Below are 21816 nucleotides of genomic sequence, written 5' to 3'. Positions count from 1 at the left end.
TATATGTATATATATATATATATATATATATATATATATATATGTATATATATATATATATATATATATATATATATATACTTTAGAACTCACAATATATACAATTTCACCTCATATAAGCAATTTTACCCCACTGCGTCGATCCTCAAAACGACACGATCCATACTCTCAAATCTAAAATTAACAGCTTTACCTAATCCATACTCTTGGATCATGTTTGTCTAATCCATGCTCTCGGATTAATGACAAATGAGTATGCCTCTCCATACACTCAGAGTAGGGACGAATCACTATGTCTAATACATGCTCTCGGATCAATGACAATTTTAAAGTTCGACCTTCCGTGTATATCTCACCTGTACTCATAAGGAGATACTACCCGATATTTATCTCAATTAATTTAGGTTTATTATGTACCCTAAATTATCATATATTATCAGATATGCTCTTAACACATATTTCAGGCGATAACAAATATTTCACACACAAACATATAGTTTATACTTTAATTCAATACTTGTATTAAAATCATGTTCATGAAAGGGACTATGTGCTTACTTGTTAAAGTGTTGACTCCAAATTAGGGCAACGCTTCTCTTCTAACAATTTTATTTTCCTTCGATGAAACCTAGTATCATTACAACTAGATTTTAGTCTAACATTTATTGCGATTAATTAATAGTCTAGGTTTACGAGGCATATTGTTTTATATGTGTTAAACAATAATTTTCAACTACTATGTACTGACAGGGGCCAGACATGAAACACCGGAGGGCATGACCATTTTGGCATTTAAGCTGTTCTGAAATCCAACAACCCTATGCGGCCCTTCAAACCAGATTCCCCGTACCATGAGCAGTTAAAAGTTATTATAACAACACTTTATATAATTTATAATACTTAGCATATATATTGTTTATAGGTTCATAATAATGATAATGAACTTAAACATAAGTTATACTTAAAGTAGGGTAAGCATAACTTACTTACAAGGGGGTTTTAGCTAGGAGTCGGGCTTTGCAGGGGCAGAACTTCGTCACTGAATCTTTCTAAAAAACATTCTTGCAGCGTTCAGCGTTCACCTTACTATACTAAAACTACAGAAAGAGAAGTTGAATCACGAGGGACCGAAATGCTCGGGGGATAAGTAGAGAAAGACTTTTGAATCAAGAGAATGGTGCAAGAAATATGAGATCCTAGAGGCTCTTATTTATAGTAATTGAATTTTCAAAAACTAACATTTATAGTTACTTAATGACCTTATAGTTATTTAAACGACCAAACAACCATTTATAATACTATTTTAAATAGATTTAATGATATTTGTAGTAAACTAATGTCGAAAGTACTCAATACTAGTCTTATAACGACCGCATCGTCAATACCTTTCTAATGATATATACATATGTGTGTGTGTGTGTGTGTATATATATATATATATATATAATTTATATTTTATTTTAATACGTAAATATGTTATTATAAACTATAAATCGTTCATACGAACTCCGTTTTTGACGTTCTTTATATCCTTGCGTAGCTAAAGAAGAGATCTACAATTTTTGTTTAGACTCCGTCGGCTAATTTTGACTTTATTTTTTTGTCTATATTTTATAAAATTAAATGATTTTGCTAAAATCATAACTCTCTCGTACGGACTCCGATTCTGAAATTCTTTTTCTCAAAATTCTTATTTTAAAGAGTACTACGATTTTCTTTTTGGTGGTTTTAGCTAAAAAGTCAATCATTCTCTTTGTAGCTTTTTACGTCATACATTCGTTGTACGCGACTGACTTTTTTATCTTATAAAAATCATATCTAATTCATACGGAGTCGGATTTCTATGATATTTATGTTTCCGGGATCGGGAAGACGTGTACTTTATATATATATATATATATATATATATATATATATATATATATATATATATATATATATATATATATATATATATATATATATATATTGGCGCACTTATTTTTACGATTTACGGACAATTCGACTGATTTTTCATATTTTATTATATTATAATAATCATGAAACACATAATATTCATATAATTACGTCGAATAAGTTACAATTGTTGACCATAACTATTACTTTGGTTAAGATTATTTATCATAGATAATCTTCTATAAAAAAAGTTATTTTTAACGTTTGTTATATGTTAATTCACTAGCCCGAATCTACGGGTGTTACACGTTGCACGCTATGACTTTCAGAGGTATATAAGTGTTTATGATTGACATTAAAATTTTGCTCTTAATGATCCTTAATTATTACACCATTGATATAGGGATAAATTAGTAAAGTCCTGGAAAACAAGACATAGGTATGTAAGCAAAAAATCTATTTTTTATGATTTTTGTTTTGTGTTTTACAAGAGATATTGCTTATTTTTGGAAAATTGACAAAGCGGAGATCTGAATTGATGAAAACACATAAAATTGGGATAAAATGGTGGAACTTGAAAAGATGGTTAGCGAGTAGCCTTCGGAGGTCATAAAGAGTCGGAAAGACGAGGAGAAAATGGTAATTTAAGATGTTATTATTCAACTTGAGATTATAAGGATAATATGACAATTTAGTATTTATGTTTGGTGCATTTTCTATATTTAGGTGGCAAATACACTAAATAGCAATGTACCTTGCATTTTTGTTACGACTCTTTTACCAAAAAACCAAAGTACATTACCATTTAGTGCATTTTCCATATTTATATGGTAAATGCAGTAAATAGCAATGCACTTTGCATTTACACATTTTCTCTTGTTTTTTGTAATTTCTTTTGATTTTTTTTTCCAAAAACCTAACTACATTTCCATTAGATATATTTTCCATTTTTAGGAGTAAAATGTTCCAAATAGCAATGTACTTTGCATTAACCAAAATACATTGCTATTAGGTTCATTTTCCATTTTCGGTTATTAATGTTGTAAATATCAATATACTTTCAATTTACAATTTTTTTACTTTTTTTTAAATTTGTTTTGACTCTTTTTCCAAAAAAGAAACACTAACTAGCAATGTACTTTGAGTTTACACATTTTGGTTTTTGTTTTCAACAATTTATTTGATTTTTTTACCCAAAACCAAAACATATTGTTATTTGTTGCATTCCATAACTTGTATATTTGTTGGTCAATCATGATGCCTATTTTTTTTGCAGATCTAGACGAAGTGAATGCATGAGAATATTATTCAGATGTTCGATTCGTTTGAAACCGCACAAGAGTTATAAGTTGTCACTTGAGGGGATTTTCTCGACTAATTTGGAACTGCATCGTTAGTTTTGATTTGGATTACCAACCCTTGCAACGTGGGGAATCTTCACTAGTTTATATTAAATAAATGGGTTTATTTTTAATTATTATTAATATAATTATTATTGTCAATATGATAAAACCTACAAAACTTGATCTTTGATTACTTTTTTTATTAATTATTTTAAAAGAAAAAATTAGCATGGTAAATATGACAACCCACACCATGTAAATAATAAATTTTGGCTAAAATATGGTAAAGCTGACATGACGTTTACGTGGACCGTAGCAAATATGACTAACACCAAACTTATAGAAGTTTACTTTTGATGCTCAATGTCGGTTCCACCCAATAGAGATTTAAATGAGAAAAGGGGACTGTAAAGGTTGCAATCAGAGGCAACCCGCTAACCTGTTATGTGGTGTACATCAAATATAATTAAAAAATATTATGTTCAGTTTAAAACAAAAGAAAAAACATTGTCAAAAGTGAAACAAAATGAAGTATAGCACCATTTGTATTATTTGCCTACAAAATACTGTAAAAATGTTGAGTAATAAAATAATTATATAATTTAACATGCTACACAGGTCGAAATTCGATGCCTTCAATAGCATACATGCGTACGCTGTCCTCCCTATGACCCTCAAGAAGGAAATCAATCCTAAAACTATTTTCCTTTTTTTTGTTTATAAATTGATATAGTTCGGTCGTTGCCCATCCATCTTCTCTGACATGAGGAACAGACGAATTTCGAAAGCGTCTGTCGTCTTCCATTTTAATTTTGAAGGGTGCATATATCTGACTATTTGTATTTGTGGTCAAATTCTTGAAGACAAGGTTCATAGTGTAAGCAATATCTAATGACAAGAATTGGGTCTTCACATTTGCGACCAAATGACGGTTAGAATAGTATGTACCCATGAGTACAACATATAAAAATCTGCACACATCACATTCACATGTAACTTTTTATCACATTTCACTAATTCATTCATAATAAAATATCTAAAATATAGCGATAAGAATAATTTGGAAAGAAACAAAATTTCACCATAAGAAAATATCTAAAATAATTCGATAAGAATAATATGGAAAGAAACCAAATTTCATAATTTTTTTGCATTATATATATATATATATATCCGGTAAGAAATTTTTTTTGTTAGGAAAGTAAGAAAATTTTTTTTGGCTTATTTTTTTGGCAAATAAAACAAATGAATCAATAATAACATAATTCACCAATAAAATCCTGAAAAAACATTTCAATGATTCATTTTTAAAATGATTTTGTTGATATTCATCAAAATTTTCATAAAAGTGAATTTTTTTTCTTGATTTACCTTAAAATGAATCATGAATCTGTTTTTTTCAGAATTTTTTCTTGTGAATCATCTTATTTTTGAATCATCTAATGATTCATTTTATTTTTTTGCTAAGAAAATATGTATATAAAAAATTTCTTACCTTTTTACCAAAATTTTCCTTCTTATTTGATCTTGACTCTTTATATATATATATATATATATATATATATATATATATATATATATATATATATATATATATATATATATATATATATATATATACTAGCTGTGTGCCCGCGAAAAACGTCGGCGATAAATAGCTCTTTTGACGAATAGTTTTCTTACGGAAAATAATTATTAGATTTTATTATCAGTTACTATATAATAAAAAATTACTATTTTTAAATAAAATATTTAAGTTTAGGCTTTATATTTATATTGTCTGTTTATACATTTGATGTAAATTAATTAATATCGGTGTCTAGTTTAAGAAATGTAATTAATTTATATACATTAATTTAATATTTTAAAATTGTCATTTTGCTCAAAATTAAATTTCTTAATAACCTTCCATAATTCAAGTCTTTAAATTTTTTGATAAGTATTAATGATTTATTTATGCATAATTGGCTTGTACAAAAACTTTTGTATCTTAAACCTCTTAAAATTCAAAAAATATGACTAATATATTATATATATATATATATATATATATATATATATATATATATATATATATATATATATATATATATATATGTGTGTAGATTTACGTTCAAATGAAAATAATTATATAATTAAGAACGCAAGAACAAATCTAGACCATATATTTTTTAACCGTAAAACCCTCGCGCGCACCGACACGTCGAAGGAACGTAGTGTGTGTGTGTGTGTATATATATATATATATATATATATATATATATATATATAGAGAGAGAGAGAGAGAGAGAAAGAGAGAGAGAGAGAGAGATAGGTTCAGGTGTTTAAAGTAATTATTGTGTTATCGTATGCATAAATGTGGGCCAATCAAAATTAAAAAAAATTAAATAATTTAATAAATATATAAGGGTAATTTAGTAATATGATTAACAACTTCCAAAACTAATCCCTATAATCATGGTATTGACTTTTTAACCCTAATTTCTCCCGGTTTTATATCTTTTTTTTTAAACGACAACGTACTCCAATACCAATACCCCACCATCGCCCCTGACTTTCACCATCCTTCTAACGAAAAGATTCTGATTACGAACCCTAATCCCTCTTCCGATCTACACTTCTTACTTCCTTTGATCCATCGATTTCTGTTCAAATCAATCAACCAACTTCTACCAATCAGGTTAACTTACTCTCTTCTCTTTAGTCAATGTTTTTTTCTCTCTTCCGATGATCCATTTTTTGTCCAGTTCGAGTTTCTCTGTTGGTTACGAGGTTTATTGCTTTACTTGTTTGATTGAATTATTTTTCTTTCGAGCTTCGTATTCGAGTGAATCGATGTTTGGTTAGATTCGATTTTTGATATAATGAAGTAACATGAAGCTCTGTTCAAGTTAATTTTCACTTAGGGTTTTTTCCTTCCGTTTTTGTTTGTTACAGGAATCGATAACTCAGCTTTATAATTCCAATTCAAGTGGAATTTGGGGGTTTTGAGTGATATGAAGATCATCTGTGTTTCTTTCAAATGGTCTGATTGATGCAGCAAAGGGACTGATTCAAATGGTCTGATTCATATTTCAATTTATGTTTTTTTTTTCTGATTTAATACTTCATTTATGTGGACAGTGCAGGATCTTGACAATGTTGAATTCTGAAAAGGTATCAAGTATGTTTATCTAGATGATTCAATGGATGATATTGGTGAGATTCCAATTCTATTGGAATGGAATCAAGTATTCCAATTCTGTTGGAATGGAATCACGAATTCCAATTCTGTTGGAATCACAGAAGTTGATGCTTGAAGAACGGACCACAAAATTGAAACGGACCACATTATTCTTTTAGAATGTATTAGTCGTTGTTAGATTTTGATGTTTTCTTTCCCGTTTTGAAAGTTTTTATAGTTTTATTCTTTAACAATAAATGTAATTCTTAACAATTGTTACCCGTATTCTATAAGAAATAATGTATTTTTTGTTTTTATTCTTCGATTGATTGTTCAAGAATTTGTTAATCTACAAGAATTTCTTAAAGTCATGATCAAGAAATAGGTTCAAGAATATTTTTATTATTTATTGTTCAAGAATATTTTTATTTTTGAGTAAATAATTAAATAAATAAACATATTCTGTCAGAATGTCCGAATTAAAATAGTTATAATTCGTAAAATCGGATTTTTAAAATTAATAGAATCTATGATCCCTTAAAATATGCAATTTTCCTTTATTAAATCTATATTAATCGACTAAAATACCCTTGTAATTAAATTAGATGATATTTTTCAGTTACATTTAATTCAATAATATATAGTAATCACTTTATTAAAATAAGTAAAATTGATTGGCCCACAGTTATGCATACAATAACACAATAATTACTTTGAATAGAATAACCTAGGCCTATATATATATATATATATATATATATATATATATATATATATATATATATATATATATATATATATATATATATATATAATGGATACATGATAAAGAGGCTAAAGATTTTAAGACTAAAGTCTTAAAACAAGGAGCTTAAATCTTAGCCTTTTAATTTTATATCTAATACATTAGAATCTAATGGTATGCAATCACCATCCTTGTAAATGAAAATTATCCGATCAAAAACAAGTTTTAAAATAAATAACAGTTTTCACTCAATATAAAAGAGGACTAGTTACCTAAATTTACAAAGCCTTTCAGAACCCTCTTCATGCAGCCAATTCATCCCCTTGGTCTACGCCACATGCAGCTGATTCATCCCCTGGTCTACGCCAATTCCGATGAACGCTACCAGCAATCAACGCCATCATCGATCACCATTCCTCACCATAACAAACACCACAACCGCCCTTCCTCCTGGACTTCACCCACCGACTTACATATTCAATGTTAAACCGCATCGACTAATCTGGAAAGCCACTCAACGCCTCCTTATATTTGTTGTGTATACCGATTTGGTGCGTTTCGGTTTTGTTGCTGCAACTCATCACCTTCTTCTCTCTATTTGTTTTGATTTTGTATGATCCAACCACTACTGACGTCGGTTTTTGTATTTTCACTCTATTTATGTGTGTGTTTATGTCGATCCAGATTATTGGAGATAATATTGGAAACAAACCACCGCCATAAATATTTTCATATCTTAGACAAAGTTGTTGTAATTTACCTTAGATAGCTACGTGTCTTAATTTGTTTCCATTGTATTATTTATTGTATTTAGGGCGTGTTCGACAAAACTAGTTGTTAGCGGGTAACTTGTAGCGGGTAGCGGGTAGCTTGTAGCTTGTACGTTTTGTTAAATGCTACATGAAGTAGTATTTCGATTTGGAGCGTTTTGTTTAAACTAAATGCTAGAAGCTTGTAGTGTCAAACGAAACTTTCTGTTCAAAACGGAGCGTTTTGTCAAACGCTAGAAGCTAGAAGCTCTCAGACGCTCCCAAACGCTCCGTGCCAAACACGCCCTTATTCTCCAATCTCAAGAGTAAAATGAATGTGGTGAATTTTATCTCACTATAACATGGTATCAGGCTATCAGCCACACTTCGTTCCTTTTTCCCTTTCTTCTTCACATAAACCCTATTTCTCCATACCACAAATTTTTTTTCAGTGCGTACCTTGCTTTTTTGCATAACCCAAATTTTCGTTTCTATTTTGCACCACCAAAGGCCTCGTTTGAAACATGGCATAAACGCCTCGGCATGTTAATTTTGATGTCATTTCGGGTTTAAATAAACATGGATTGTTACATCTTACATCTATTTTACCTAGACCAACTATTTGTTCTTCTTGTGAACTATCACAACAATATCGTTTACCTTTTTCATTAAATGAAAAGCATTCATTACGTGTGCTTGATATGGTGCATTGCGACTTATGGGGACCCGCTCCCGTTGCTTCACATGATGGCTATAGATAATATGCCTTGTTCATTGATGATTACTCAAGGTTCATGTGGTTCTATCCTTTAAAAACCAAGTCGGTTTTTTTTGAGGTGCTTAAAAGTTTTTTGACTTTTGTCCAAACACAGTTTGATTGTAAACTAAAAGTGTTTCAAAGTGATGGAGGGACTGAGTTTTTAAACAATCACGTTCGTGATTTATTTCTTGCAAATGGAACTCATCATCAAATGTCTTGTCCATACACTCCAGAGCAAAATGGACGAGCGGAACGAAAACACCGACATTTAACCGAAACTGGTCTTGCTATGCTCTTTGGAGCTAATGCTCCTGTCACTTTTTGGGTTGACGCTTTCACTTCGGCTGCTCATGTTATAAATCATCTTCGCCCAAAATTATTACAAGACAAGTCTCCATATGAGCTTCTTTTTAATTTGATTCCAAATTTTAACAATTTTAAAATTTCGGTTGTCGTGTGTTTCCGTATTTGCGGCCGTATTCAGATCACAAACTTGCTCCAAGAAGTATTGAATGTATATTCATTGGCTATTGTACTCAATACAAAGGGTACAAGTGTTTGGATCAAAACACATTTTAGGTCTACATCACTTGGCACGCACGGTTTGATGAAGGGACTTTTCCATTTTCAAAAAGCACTTCCTCATTTGATATTTCTACACTTTTCTTAAGCTCCTATACTGATGCTATTACACAGCCCATCATTGAAAAATCCATTCCACCTAATAACCATAATACTCATATCTCATCTACCCATTGTCCTTGTGTGCATGAAATTACCTCTCCACCTCCCACTACTACAGATGATTTTTCATAAAATTCCCAGTCTTCATCTATCCCTTCCACAAAGCCCAAACCCTATACCTCCCTCACCACTATTTGACCCATCTTCTTCATCCTTAAGAGAGCCGACCTCACTAGTCACTTCTTCTGCGGCTACCACGTCTTCTTCTTTAGTCGGTCCATCTCATCCCATGGTTACTCGGGGAAAAGCAGGTATTGTAAAACCTAAGCATGTCTTTAATCTTCTTGTCGTTTCTCCGAATCCTCTACATGTTTTGCTCGCTACCAAAGAACCTAAAGGTTTAAATCAGCTTCAAAACACCAACATTGGTGTGATGCCATGGCCGACGAAATTAAGGCTCTTCACCTTAAGAATACATGGACACTAGTTCTACGTCCAACAAACGCAAATTTAGTGGGATCAAAGTGGGTATTTCGAACAAAGTATCATGAAAATGAAACGATTGACCGTCACAAAGCTCGGTTAGTGGCCCAAGGTTTCACTCAAATTCTCGGCTTTGATTTCTCGCACACTTTTAGTCCTGTTGTTAAAGCCACCACAGTCCGTGTTGTTCTATCTTTAGCCGTGACTAATCATTGGCATCTACACCAACTGGATGTTAAAAATGTGTTCCTAAATGGAGATCTTAGGGAAATAGTGTATATGGAGCAACCACCGGGCTATGTTGACTCTCGTAACCCCAACTATGTATTTCATCTCAACAAAGCTCTTTACCGTCTTAAACAAGCCCACGGGCTTGGTTTCAACGCTTAAGTAACTTTTTAGTGCACCACGGTTTTCAATGCAGTCAAGCCAACACCTCACTTTTTGTTTTCCATCGTGGCTCATGTCTCTTGTACTTATTAGTATATGTGGACGATATAATTCTAACCGGAAACCATGAGCACTCCATGTAAATTTTTGGGGTAACACAGCGAAATGTCATGGGTAGCACATGTAAAATTTTGGGGTAACACAGCGAAAAAATTTCACTACACCAAAAAAGATTTCCAAAAACTTCTATTTTGCCTGAAAATTTGAGGAGTATCACGGGCTACCCCGGGCACCTACATAGATCCTCCCTGCTACCGTTTCTCGTTCTAGTTGTGAGTCTGAATACCGGGCAATGGCTAGCACCGTCACTGAACTCATATGGATTACTCATCTATTACGTGATTTAAATGCCTTGCCATCTACCCGTCCCACCTTATTATGTGATAATTTGAGTGCCATTTTTCTTAGCCAAAATCCGGTAGCACATCGACGAGCCAAACACATTGATATTGATTATCACTTTGTGTGAGAACTTGTGTCCTCCAACAAACTGCATACCAAATTTGTTCCCACCAAGCTCCAAGTGGCTGACATTTTCACGAAACCTCTACCAAAACCTCTATTTGAATCATTTTGCGATCAGTTACGTGTTCGTCCGCCACCCGTTCGCTTGAGTGGGGGTATCGGAGATAATATTAGAAACAAACAACCGCCATAAATATTTTCATATTTAAGTCAAAGTTGTTGTAATTTACCTTAGATAGCTAGTGTCTTAATTTGTTTCCATTGTATTATTTATCGTATTTATTCTCCAATCTCAAGAGTAAAATGAACGTGGTGAATTTTATCTCACTATAACACATATCTGCAACCATCAACAGCATCCCCTCCCCTCCCCTTCCCCATCCCTCTCTATCATAAAAGCGTTAATCGAATCCTCACCTAGCTAAACACCACCATTAAACCACAACTGTTGCTTCCATCTAGGATTGGCGCTTGTGAAAGCTGGATTTTGTTTTGGTTTCTTTATTTAGATCAGGTTTTGAGGTACAACACTCATCCTTCTTATTTGAGGTAAACTACGCATGTCTACTTTGTTTTTTTTATTTATTTAAGATCATATGTTTGTAAGTTTAAGATCATATGTTTGTAGGTATTTGTGTATGTTTCTGCTTCAACCTAGATCTGATCTCTTTCCATTTGCAGTTTTTTAGATCCGACGACTTTTCAAGAGACTGACTCAATGTGTTTCTTAGATCTTTGGTGTTTATTTGGTTTGTTAGGAAAGAAGTTAGATTTTGTTGATTTTTCTTATAACCTACTCCATATTTGTATAAGCTTTTAAAATGTTACCCCGTCTCCACCTTTGTAACATATTTGATATTTCAATGATTTCTGGACAGGTTTTGCATTTATCTAATAGTTGTTTATTGAATTTTTCTTTTCAGGTTTAAAGATTGTGGCTTGACTTTTGCATTTGTATTTGATTTAGAAAACTTTGTGTTTGTATTTGTATTTGTTTGTGCAATTAAGTTTAAAGGTTTGGTTCGCGTTTTTTATTTGTATTGTTTGTCTGTAATGTTTTCTTAGAATGGAAATGAGCAAAACTTTATGGTGTAAAAAGTAAATTAGTTCAAGATTGATTTAAATGATTTTACTGGGATTAAAATTCACCCTTTGGTTTCATTTATTATGAGGCTGTTTGATGATGCTTTTGGGCGATGATGTGCAATATTAAGTTTAATTATGCTAATTAAACAATCAAGACTTTAATAAACTTTTAAAAGGGTATCTTTGAAAAAAAAAATCATGTTTTGAGTGGTTGCTGGTTTTGGAACAATTTGATGGAGATGTATTTTGAAAAAAAAATAGATGTTAAGGTTTATATGTGTAAGAATGTATGATTTCTAACACATGTAAATAAAATTTCCTTAACTATAATTAAAATAAGTCATACACTAGAGTTAGAGTTATACATTATAAATAAAGGAAATTTTGATGATGATTTCTTTGAATAATGAGAGTTAGAAATTTAAAGTTTATTGTATACTGAAATGTGAGGATTTTTATTTTTTATGGTAGTGGTTGTCTGGTTGATAAGTTTGACCAATGAACAGTGAGTGGAGTAAAACCAATACCACTTTAGTTATAGTATAGATAATTTTTTGAGAAAATTGTAAATTTAGTCAAATACACTAATTACTTTGTGAAAAATAACAAAAAAAACCAAAATTGTATTTTTAGCCACTAAAAGCGCAGATGAGTATAATCCATCTACGAACGTACAAGTGGCTAAAGCACAGACACTTATACGTTCGCAGTTGGTTTTTTTTTTTCGCTGTATATATACCAATTTTTCAGCCTAAAATCACAGATGGACTATGTCTATCTGCGATTTCCTCTCCTTTTGAGCTGCGATTTTGTAAATTTTTTTTTTCTTTTTTTTTTTTTTTTTTTTTTTTTACTATGAAATTGATAGATTTGACTACAAAACAACCTTATTATATAAAAACTTTTTCAATAAATTATCATTTTTGTAATTATTTTTTTGGAAAATTTGTTTAAAACATCTCTAAGGAAATCGTCCATGATATCATCCATGATAACTCTAAGGAAATTGCAGAGAGAGAGAGAGAGAGAGAGAGAGAGAGAGAGAGAGAGAGAGAGAGAGAGAGAGAGAGAGAGAGAGAGAGAGAGTTTCTCTAAGAAAGAGTGAAAAATGAAGAAAAAAAACGTTTTTATACTAGATCCTACGAAATCGTGGATAGATTTCACAAAATCACAGATGGACTTTTTCCATCTGCAAACGTACAAGTGCCTAAAACACATCTGTGTTTTAGGTACTTGTACGTTCGCAGATGGAAAAGCAAAACGTACAAGTGCCTAAAATGTACAACTTTTTTTTTTGCAATTGATTGCTATATATATATATATATATATATATATATATATATATATATATATATATATATATATATATATATATGTTTAGGTTTTATGAAAAACAAAAAACCCTAAAAGTTATAAAAATGCATAAAAAAATATTTAAAGATTAGAAAACCTCTTTTAGACTTTATAAATGAAAAATCGCAGCCTTTTTTTTTTCAAATTCGCTGAAATTTTTTTTGAAAAAAAACCAACAAAAAATCGATTTTTTCATATATAAACTCAAAAAAAAAGGTTTGTGATTTCTAAGTATTTTTTTATGTATTTTTATGATTTTTAGGGGTTTTTTTATGGTTTTTGTTTTTCCATATAAACCTTCCCTATATATATATATATATATATATATATATATATATATATATATATATATATATATATATATATATATATATATATATATGAGTTTTTTTATAAATAACCCCTTTATTGTTCCAATCTCACCCCTCTTGATTTGATCTTTTGTCTTTTGTTGTTTTTTTTTTTCTATTTTGTTTTCTTTTGTTGTTTTTGATTCTTTTTTAATTATTATTATTATTATTATTATTATTATTGTTATTATTATTATTATTATTATTATTATTATTATATTTTAATATTATTGTTATAAATTTCGCACAAAATTTTAACATTCGGACGACACTATAAACTCGAAAGGCTATATAATATCGGTTTTAAATGTTTTTTATATGTTAATATTAATATTATTAATGTTATTATTATTATAAATTTCGAACAACATTTTATAAATCGGAAATAATAAATTCGAACGACTATATAAAATCGGAACAAAAGCAAAGTTTGTCCCTATTAGTTATGGATATTGATTGGTACGGTATTACAATTGTGTGGTGCGTTATGCACATTGAAAACATTTAGTCGAGCCTATACAATGTTTTCAATGCAGCAGAATGTTTTGATCCGTAATTAAAAGCGACAAACTTTGCTTTTGTTCCGATTATATATAACCGTTCGAATTTATAATGTCCGATTTATAAAATATTGTTCAAAATATATAACAATAATAACAATAGTAATATTAATATTTAAATATAAAAAATATTTAAAAATCGATTTTATATAGCCGTTCAAATTTATAATGGCGTCCGAATGTTAAGATTTTGTATAAAATTTATAATAATAATAATAATAATAATAATAATAATAATAATAATAATAATAATAATAATAATAATATACTATAAAATTTAAAGTTTTTTTTTCTTCAACTTTGACCTTTAATATTTTTTATTTTGATAGATAATACTTGATGCAAAATATATGGATGGATTGTATTTTAAATGTTTTTTCATTTTTATAAGTTTTATCAAGTAATATATAACACAAATAAAAATATTTAAGGTCAAAGTTGAAGAAAAAATACTTCAAAAATCAAAAGTGGACTATCATTTTGGGACAAAGGGAGTAATAATAATAATAATAATTTGTGTAAAAAAGAAAAAAAATAATGTTAAAATTTTGATTTATTGATTTTTTGAGGGTAAATATGGATAAAAGGATCCGACCTCTAACCTTGATATGTATGTAAAGTTATTGATTTTATTCGATGTACGGAAAGATTCTGTTGCGGATTCCATTTCACTAATTTGTTTGCGTTCATTTATCCAAAGCCACTGCCAAATAAACATATAAACATACTTAATTCAAAGAAAAACAAAGATTTTAATTTTCTACAAAGACAACTAATTTAGTTATATACAAAATTTAAGGTATGCCATTTTTCTATTTTAGGGTTTTTTTGGAACCGGCAAATATTTTATAAATGGCCACCGCCTAACAAGTAACTAGACGGGGCAAACAAAAAGAAGAAAACATGATAGAGTTTTTTTTTTCCAGGGAGATTACAAACCATTTAGTGGGCAAACACACCACTCTACCCATTTATACATACAATTAGTTCTATTTTAGGTGATAGATAGTCTATTTACGAGCAACCAATGAATTTATTATTTATCGGTAACATAAAATCACCATTCTTTGAAATAAAGTAAGTTATACGAGAAATTTCCTAGTGTTAGTCGAAAAAAGTAAAGATCGTAAATAACTATGTATATATATTTTTTTATTTGTTCTTCCCAACATATACGGGAAAGGAAAATAAATTTCAACTTATATTTAAAATAATAATTCATTAACTTTAAATGTAAATTTCATTAAATACAAGCTAAATATATTTGGTTGTGTCCTTACCATATGACTTGTTCAACGGGTACCCATGATCTAAAATAACTGAATAAGTACAAAAAAAAAAAAAAAAAAAAAAAAAAAAAAAAAAAAAAAAAAAAAAAAGCCTTTGGTGACCAAGATGAGAGTAATGATCAAGTGCATAGTTATTTTATGACTTAAACATATAATAAGAATTACAAAGTTTAGTAGATTTGGAAGTTATTTGTTCAACTATTTTGTTTTATATATAGAAAATAATAAAAATAAAGCAAAATAAAAGCTAATTACCCTTTTCCCCTCATCGACGAGAATCCCATTGGAGAGACGTAAGATGAGTTCCTTTCGGGATTTGTACGGCAGAGGAGGTATTGCAAGCTTTGAAATCTTGAATAAATGGTCGTCAAAAGTAGTATTCTGCAAATAATATTTTGTCATAACGTTATACCATGCACGAAAAACAAGATATTATACAGCATATCTTTGGATACTTTACCTCTTGTTTATCCAGTGCAACCTCGAGTTCATTTAAGATCTCATCCATCGTGGGTCGCTCCTTACGATCTGTTTCTAAACATCGTCTTGCAATGGCTGCAAATATAATCAAAGAATCCCAAACCATTTGTTCCTTGAGATCTTGAAAGATAATATCATGTAGTTTATTTTCATCATAAAAATTTTTCCACTCAGGCACTAAAATGGCAGTTAGTTCACCACTAGTATTACAATCATAACATAATCTGCCACACATTACTTCAAACAGCACGACTCCAAAAGAATACACGTCCGACTCTTTTGTTAGCAAGCACGTCTCTGAATATAACGGATCAGTATACCCCGGCGTACCAACAACATTGGTGATTAGATATGTCTGTGGTTGGTTTGCTGGGCCTATTTTTGACAAACCAAAATCAGAAACTTTAGCAGTCCAATTATGATCCAGAAGGATGTTTGAGCTTTTCATGTCTCGATGGAGAACTCTTTGTTGTGTTTCCACGGGATCATGAAGATAGTTTAGTGCACGTGCAACCTCGATGCATATACAAAGTCGTTGGTTCCATTTAAGAGTTTTAGCATCACTTAGATAATGATCAAGGCTTCCACGAGCGGCATACTCGTACACAAGGACTCTCTCGTCATTCTTAATGCAAAAGTGAAGGAGAGAGACAAGATTTTCATGTTTGCGTTTGGAAAGCATCATGATCTCCTTCCAAAACTCGGTGTTTCCTTGATAGGATCTATGATCCAAGCACTTGAAAGCTACCATGGTTGATCCTGTCGGAAGAGAAAGTTCACCTTTGTACACCGGACCAAACCCACCACGCCCAATGAGTTTGCTGGAACTAAAGTTGTCCGTAGCCAATATTATGTCTGCCATTTGGATTTTTAGGTGATCATACTCTTTCCCGATTGAAGACAATAGTTCATCGGGTATGGGGGGGCCTATGGGGGGCACGGCAAGCAGCGTGGTTTCCCTCCACCTCATCAACATCTCCTTCCACTTCGCCACCATCTCCTTCCACACCATTGTTGGTGTACCTGCAATGATGGTGGTGACTAAAACGAAGAGAGAAGAAAATAGTACTGATTGGTTGTGGTGTTTCCACAGATGCTTTCTTCCTGATTAGTGATTATACCAAATGGCCTTATAAGAAATATCGTGTAAGAAGAAAATGTGAATGAAAGCAATTGTAAGTCAATAGCCTTAATCAACCTTGAAAGCTGTAGCTGCTTAAATAGTAATCACATGGTCACTTACATTTTTGGTCAACGACCCTCCACTTTTGTTTTCTTCTGTCACCCACTAAAATATTTGGAAGGATGACGGGTCCTATCATTTTCTTTTGTTAGGTGATTTATGTGAAATTATGTCATATACAATATTTTTTTTGTTACCGGTCTACGTTGAGTTCTATTTAATTTATGGTGTTAGGTGGCATTATATTATATACAACTAATATAATAGATACTGTTTTGTATTTTAGTCTCCTTTCAATTTTATTTTATTTTTGTGGTGTCATGTGGTGGTGTAGTTTTCAACTACTATGATTGACAATGTTTTGTGTTTTTAATTTCCTGTAATTTATATTTTATCTTTACGCACGGCATTATTAAGTGGTGTAATGTGCAACCGGGCTTCATTGATATTGCTTTATGTTATTTCTTTCTATTAAGTTTATTTCATTTCTATGGTGTTAGTGGGTGTAACGTAAAAATAAACTTGGTTGGCTTTGTGTTGCTGGACTTCTTTCAACTTTAAATAGTTTTATGGTATTATTAAAGTTTTAAAATGGTGTGACAAGGTTTTGAAAACCGGATCAGAGATCGAGCTGACTGTCATAGCGATTTGATGCTTCAACCGGTCAGACCGAACCTGACCGAACCTAAAAACAGAGGCGACCCTACATGTATGTAAAGGGTGTCCTTGGACACCCCTTGCTTTGGAATGTTGTTTATAGTGTAGATGATTTTTTTCATAAGGACACCCTTAAATTTTTAGGAATGACACCGTTAGATTTTTGAGAAAACAATTACTAACCACATACAATTCTAAGTTGTAAGAGATTATAATAAATTAGGAGATTGAAACTTGAAAATTGAGAAAAAATAGGAAAAAAATAAAGATATAAAAAACCCTAACGATTTTCACCAAAAAGTTCTAACATGGCTGTGTTTCGAGGATAGACCACCATCAGTTGCATCTCCACAACTCTACGGGATTCCGACAGCCACAACTGCTTGCCTTTTCACCGGGATCTACCACGTTTTTCATCCCGCTTGATTTTGCATATCTTCGTCGTGCATCGTCCACCAAAGTCTTTTGTTCTTGAAAATCAAGTAGGTTGTCTTCCTCTTGAAAATTTGGTGGTTGATTTTATGTTTCAAGTGATAAATGGGCAAAAACATGGCAGTCTCTCTATGATCCGGTGGTTACTTAGTTGCTGTTAGGTATATTAGAAAGTTGAAGAGAAAGTTTGAAAGTGAATAGATAGCACATAGCGGTGTCATAAGTTATTGACTTAACTATTCAATTAGGCACTCGCTATTAATTTCTTTTGACTAGTTGGTCTGAGTCCTTTAAATTTACTTTTTCAATTTTTCTCAAATTCATTTTTTGCTACTTAATCGATTTTGATATTGATTATTGTGTTTAGTAGAGTTTGTCTAGCATAATTTCATTTGACTAATTGGCTTGAGTCCTTTTGAATTCATTTTATAGTTTTACTCAAATTCAATTTTGCTGCTTTGTCGACTTTGCTACCGATTTTAGTTGTTTTTGTTTTGTCGATTTTGCTACCGATTTTAGTTGTTTTTAGTAGAGTTTGTTTGTTTGTTATATAGAATGATTACCAATTTATAATATTTATTAATTTCAGGCATGATGTTAAGCTTTTAAGAAAGAAAAGATAAACTAGGAATAATGTTAACTCGTATGCAAGTATTTTCAATACCAACATTGATCTTGGTATTATACTTGGATGTTATTATTAACAACCTGACCCGGTAAAAAATTCGATCCTTTTATTTTGTTACCCAATTAGAATTGGACACTTGTTACTTTGAATCCTAGATTCGCCATTGCCTAAAAACAGTGTGATTATATATATATATATATATATATATATATATATATATATATATATATATATATATATATATATATATGGGCTTAGGGAATATATTGTTGTTACATACCTAAATTTATATACAGATTCTTTGAAACTATGTAGTTTTGATCCATAAATATCCAAACTAATAATGATACCCCGTTTACAATTCTTTCTTAATCATGTGACTTACCAAACCAATCAAATTTATGTTTTTTTTTCATTGTATCTAAAAACTTAAAGCATTAAAAGTCATGACCATTTAATCAACCATATTAAGTTTTAAATGAAAACTAATAAAATAAAAGATTAAAGAACATACAATAACTTAATAAAGCTTTTCCCAAATCATTCGATATAGTTTTTCAATTGAAGAACAAAACATTTGAGTTATATTCGTTAAAAAGTATTAATTTTTTATTGTTCTTATAAACTTTAATAATGTTTTGCAATATATATATATATATATATATATATATATATATATATATATATATATATATATATATATATATATAATTGATTTTTTTCATCCCATAATTTAACATAGATCAATGGTATGCTTTTAAAACAAAATTAAGAGAAAATGAAATTGTGTTTTGTTTTGTTTTGTAACGTCGCAAATTCTAAACCAAATTTTCATTTGATATTAAAAGCGTTTGTTTAATTTAAAACTTCAAATATCTAAATAAAACCATTTGATACAAAACATTTATCATAGTATGGAAATAAGAGTTATTAAGTTTATAAATCTCCAATAGATGTGATGTAATCAAGACGCGCCCTTCCTTCGTTACCAGAAAATCCGAAACAATTTATATTTAAAATTATAAGCACAAAGATTAGTGAGTTACCCAATATACCACATACAACACATAACAATGGGCCCCACCTTAGGGGTATATGTAACATTCCCGACTCCCAGGTATTATTTTCGAAAGCTTTATATTCATTTTTTTGAGGGAACTCGATGAGTTAGAGGCCCCAACTCGTCGTGTTGAACCTAGTTAGCCCGCGTGGTTTATGATTCCTACTCGATGAGTCAGAGGAACCCGACTCGACGAGTAGAGGCTGTGCATGGAAACCCTAAATTTTAGGGTTTGCATCCTATTTAAAGAACTTATGGGCCGTCTCTTGCCTCCCTCATCGTCATTACAGCCAGAGGAAACTCTAGATCGGGTCCTAAACCCCCATTGTGTGTGTTGAGAGCTTGAAAGGTGTTATTTGTTGATTTTGGAAGGGAAACTTGAAGAGTGAAGAACTTGGATCGAAAAGGAGGAAGTGAATCTGTCATCTACTTCGTTTTGGCAACCAATCTTAGGTATAAAGCTAATACCTTGACCCTTTCATGCTTAGATCTTCTCCTATGGACATTTATGGTCATTTTTGGGGTTTAGTGGAGCCACTCTTGGATTTGAGATTGTCACAAGGACATGGTCTCAGATCTAGACTCCTCTAGGCCCCAAATTCATAAAGTTATCAACTTTATCTTGTATTGGCCTTTTTCCATGCCCTAAACCTCATCCTAGACTTAGTTTTTGTGTTTTAAGCCTTTTAAGACCTTGCATGCACGTAAAGTTAGCAACTTTACGTGATAACTTCACTTTAGGAAGCTAGATCTACAATTTGGAGCTTTGGGGTAGCTTAAAAACGTCTGAATGAGAAATGGATTGAAGGGACTTGACGGGTTGCATGATCAACTCGACGAGTCAGATGAAGATTGACCATTTTTGGTTTCTGCATGGACTTGACGAGTTGGTGAAATGGCTCGACGAGTTAGTTAGAGTTTTCCCGACATTATGGACACCACATGGACTTGACGAGTTGTCTGGAAACTCGGCGAGTCAACTGGGGTTTTCACGGTTTCTCGAGTTCTGAAGGAACTCGACGAGTCAGTGGGCTACACTCGACGAGTTGGGTCAACCTGGACTGTTGACCTTGACAGTTGACTTTGACTTTGACCAAGGGTTGACCAGTTAACTTATGAGGGTATTTTAGTAATTTGGGAATTTATAGAAGTGAACCATTGGTGGACGTAGGTGATTGAGTTTGGAGCTTTATTTGGGAGTTTGACAGTGATGCGACCTTGCTCTGGTTCTCGCTAGACTCTAGCAATAGTTCTTGAGCTGCTCCTACAAGATCATAGAGAAAGAAGGCCGTCAGCCGTTTCCTGGGAGGAGGCTCCCGAAAAGACGCTCCGACGGTCAAGTTTGTAGGGTTTTGTGGGTGTGTATGAGTGTAGCTTGGGGAAGACGACTTACCTATCTGGGTCGTGAGCGTTTCCTTTTATACTCAGCGATCCTGCTCGTCCGTACGAGACAAGATCGCCTGGGACGACAGGATCAGGGGCGGTGATTGGAGGATCGTGCTCCTCTATCTGTTAGAGCGCTGCCATTGGTCCTGACGGTAATGCTCTGATCCCTTGTTTTGTCGCCTGACCATATCATTGTCTTGGAGCTGAGGGCGCCCTTGGCAGGCGCGAGCCTTTCGCAAGGGCGCCTCTAGCGGGCGCTTATCCTTTTGCCAGAGCGCCCTGCCCTTAGGGGCGCTAAGCCCATTGGGTCTGGTCTGCCGGGCGCGCCAGCCTTCTGAGCTAGGCGCGACTCTTTCGTGCTGGCTAGGGCACGTTATGAAGTCCCCCAGTCCGGTAGACGTAGCGTTGTTGCTCTAGCTACAGTGTTTTGGACTTAATTTCTCTATACGTGTCTGTTTCCTGTTCGCCCGCCGTTCCAGTTTTAATGACGACGTGACCGCTCATCATGGATAGCGGTTACGTCACTTTGTCAGGCATTTTGAATATCCTGCCTTTTCCTTTCTTATATAAGAACGCTTATCGTCGTTCTTTCCTTTTTCTTCACACTTCCTCTC

At 31.9% G+C, this 21816-nt stretch overlaps 1 protein-coding gene across 2 annotated transcripts; it reads right to left on the bottom strand.

The window, feature by feature from the left end:
- Nucleotides 1–3681: 3681 nt before the first annotated feature.
- On the bottom strand, nt 3682–17062 carry LOC145115179 (putative serine/threonine-protein kinase PBL7). Of its 2 annotated transcripts, none has more exons than XM_079051404.1 (4): nt 15837–17060; nt 15632–15757; nt 14690–14790; nt 3682–4210 (listed from the first exon to the last, which is right to left on the bottom strand). In XM_079051404.1, exons 1-4 carry the CDS (start codon nt 16866–16868, stop codon nt 3850–3852), a joined length of 1620 nt encoding a protein of 539 aa, XP_078907530.1. In that variant the 5' UTR covers nt 16869–17060; the 3' UTR covers nt 3682–3849. The 2 variants fall into 2 exon arrangements, with proteins under 2 accessions (XP_078907530.1, XP_078907531.1); XM_079051405.1 differs by having other exon boundaries at nt 4027–4210; nt 14683–14790; nt 15837–17062.
- Nucleotides 17063–21816: the final 4754 nt, after the last annotated feature.

Source organism: Lactuca virosa, chromosome 5, assembly GCF_052849685.1.
Source record: "Lactuca virosa cultivar CGN04683 chromosome 5, Lactuca_virosa_CGN04683_v6, whole genome shotgun sequence".
Taxonomy (NCBI): domain Eukaryota; kingdom Viridiplantae; phylum Streptophyta; class Magnoliopsida; order Asterales; family Asteraceae; genus Lactuca; species Lactuca virosa.
This window is presented reverse-complemented; position numbering and strand designations above follow the sequence as displayed.

What these genes read in the sequence shown, in the direction of transcription:
- LOC145115179 (XM_079051404.1), bottom strand. Translation starts at nt 16,868, where the DNA reads ATGGTGTGGAAGGAGATGGTGGCGAAGTGGAAGGAGATGTTGATGAGG. An exon ending in TTGCACTGGATAAACAAGAG is followed by an intron (nt 15,758 to 15,836) that starts GTAAAGTATCCA and finishes TATTATTTGCAG; the next exon opens with AATACTACTTTTGACGACCA. An exon ending in AACTTTACATACATATCAAG is followed by an intron (nt 4,211 to 14,689) that starts GTTAGAGGTCGG and finishes TGATGTGTGCAG; the next exon opens with ATTTTTATATGTTGTACTCA.